Here is a 2,500-nt window from a genome sequence, read left to right on the forward strand (position 1 = left end):
CACCGGCACACCGCAGAAACCAGACATTTGCCTTAAATCAACATCACAAGCAACCAATCATACAGCTCCGCTCACTGCAGCCGTGTCAACAGCAGGATGAGCTTCATGTGTTAGATCAGCAGCTTTACAACACAGAGACAGCAGAACTACAGAGTGTCAGCTGCAACCATTTCAAGAGTTATTTTGATTTGCATATAATTAATATATTTGCTTATTTTGCCGTGCACGGTTGATGAAGTGGAGTCCAGCTGGTGAATGTGTTCTTGCTGCTGTCCCACCAGGGAAGCTGCTGCAGGTGAACACCGGAGCCAAAGAGCAGCTGTTCTTCGAAGCTCCGAGAGGAAGGAAACAAAACATCAACGTGTCAGAGGTCCGAGACCCGAACCGGGAGGCTTTTACAGTCTAGATCCACAAGAGAAGGGACTGGAGCATGTAGACTAGAGGACGCTCAAGACCTTATTCGCACGGCGGATTAGGGCCACATGTCAATCATATTTTTTGTGAGATTTCTCAGAACCCAAATACATTTTGCACTTGTGGCCCTAACCTAACTCTAACCCTCTGGTAGCTTAATGGGCCAAATATATTAAAATGTGAACAGATATCCTCTGGACTCTTCAGATCCCTGATGTGCAGCACAGAGCTGGACTCACTCTGCAGGAAGAGTTTCACACCTGAGGGTTCAAAATGGCCGCCGTGTGAATAAAGTCATAACTGGACTGATGAACAACAAACTGATGCAGGACGAGTGTGTTGTGTTTTAAACTTTTCAGACTGAAACACTGATAGATCATTTAGTCATAAACTGTCACCAGTCCAGCATATAGTGTTGTGTTGGGAATCTGCCCATGCGTAAAAGTGTGTGTGTGTGTGTGTGTGTGTGTGTGTCCAGTTTGAGAAGGTGGACTGGGCCAGCTGGACCTCGGTTCTCGGTCCGACCTGCGAGGGAATCTGGCCGACGCTCAGCTTCGTCAACGCCGCCTCGCTCACTAAAGACCGGAAGCTGCTCGCCACCGGAGACGACTTCGGCTTCCTGAAGCTGTTCAGCTATCCGTCCCGGGTGAGACAGAGCGTCCCGCTCCGAGTGTCCCGTCCCGCTCCGAGCATCCTGCTCCTGAGGGGACAGAGGCTCTAAAAGATGCTCTGAGTTGGTAGAGACTTCTGACTGCAGTCTGCTTCCCAGAGGTGGGGACTCGAGTCACATGACTTGGACTCGAGTCACATGACTTGGACCCGAGTCACAGTTTGAATAGCTTGAGACTTGACTTGATGCATGAAGAGAAGACTTGAGACTCGACTTGACTTGGGTTCTGGTGACTTGGGACTTGACTCTGACTTGTACTTTGATGACTTGAAAAGGTTTCTAAAGTCTTGACTTGAGATCTTGTGTTTGTGTAAATGACTTAGATTGAAAGTGATGAGATTTGTTCCAGCGGACGACTGAATTTAAATTCTGTTTTCTGAATTTGTATGGAATGATTGAATTTATTGAAGTTGAAACTGATTATAGAAATCAAACTCATGATGCTCTTACCAAGTTTTTATCCTATTAAAACCATATTGCATTGAAAAGTCCTAGATATTTAGTTTTCTTTAAGATATTAAATTGATACTGGACTCTTGATTTGTTCTGACTTGACTTGCTGTTCTACATTTAGACTTGAGACTTGACATTAATGACTTGGACTTGACTTGGACTTGACTTGGTAATCTACATTTAGACTTGAGACTTGACTTGAGACTTGTGCCTGAAGACTTGAGACTGACTTGGGACTCCAGCAGACTTGACTTGGTCTCACCTCTGCTGGTTCCAGACTCCTGAATCTCGTCCCTCCACTCTTCAGATTTTGTAGAAACAATCGAGCCAATCAGAGCCTTTGTGGGCGGGGCTAAAGTTCGAACCGTTCAACAGTTTTTCATTGGTGTTTCGGCAGAACTGATTTGTTGAATTTGAGATCTGAAAATAACATCAGAGCGGCCGGAAAACTTTATTGAATTATTACATTTGTTTGGCGAGCAGAGACAGATAAAAAGCGACAGATAAACACAAGAGACCATGAGAGACAATAAGATGAGACAATAAAGAAGTTTCCCAGCAGTAAATATATTATTACATATTTAAACAAGCAAACAGCTGTAAATATCAACAACATGCAGCAGAGAATTCCATATACAAGATATTTATTTTAGTCTTTTACCCAGAAGTCTCAGTGTGACACACAGCTGTTACTGAAGCCTGGATGTCTTTTAACTGGCTAAAATATTAAATGGCATAAAATTGCTCAGTGGGAACTGAAGTGTTTTACTTTTACATTTGTAATATATCTTCAGAAATTAGCAGCCGTTTGTTTTTTTTACCTCGATTTTACTGTTTGCAACGTTCAAATTAAAGAGAAAAAGTTTGATTTAATGGATTTTCACTTCAGGCTCCAAGGCAATATATGTACTTTTTTTATCTTTTATTATTAAAAATAGAAGATATAAATAAAAAGAGGTTACA

At 42.5% G+C, this 2,500-nt stretch overlaps 1 protein-coding gene across 1 annotated transcript in view; it reads left to right on the forward strand.

Moving 5' to 3' along the window:
* The window catches only part of LOC139912442 (echinoderm microtubule-associated protein-like 6), a 63,157-nt gene that overhangs the window by 39,834 nt on the left and 20,823 nt on the right, over positions 1-2,500 (forward strand). Inside the window, 2 exon segments of the mRNA XM_078282574.1 lie at positions 282-370; positions 893-1,060. Coding sequence (XP_078138700.1) covers positions 282-370; positions 893-1,060 — 257 coding nt within the window.

The sequence above is a fragment of the Centroberyx gerrardi genome, chromosome 3, assembly GCF_048128805.1.
Source record: "Centroberyx gerrardi isolate f3 chromosome 3, fCenGer3.hap1.cur.20231027, whole genome shotgun sequence".
Taxonomy (NCBI): domain Eukaryota; kingdom Metazoa; phylum Chordata; class Actinopteri; order Beryciformes; family Berycidae; genus Centroberyx; species Centroberyx gerrardi.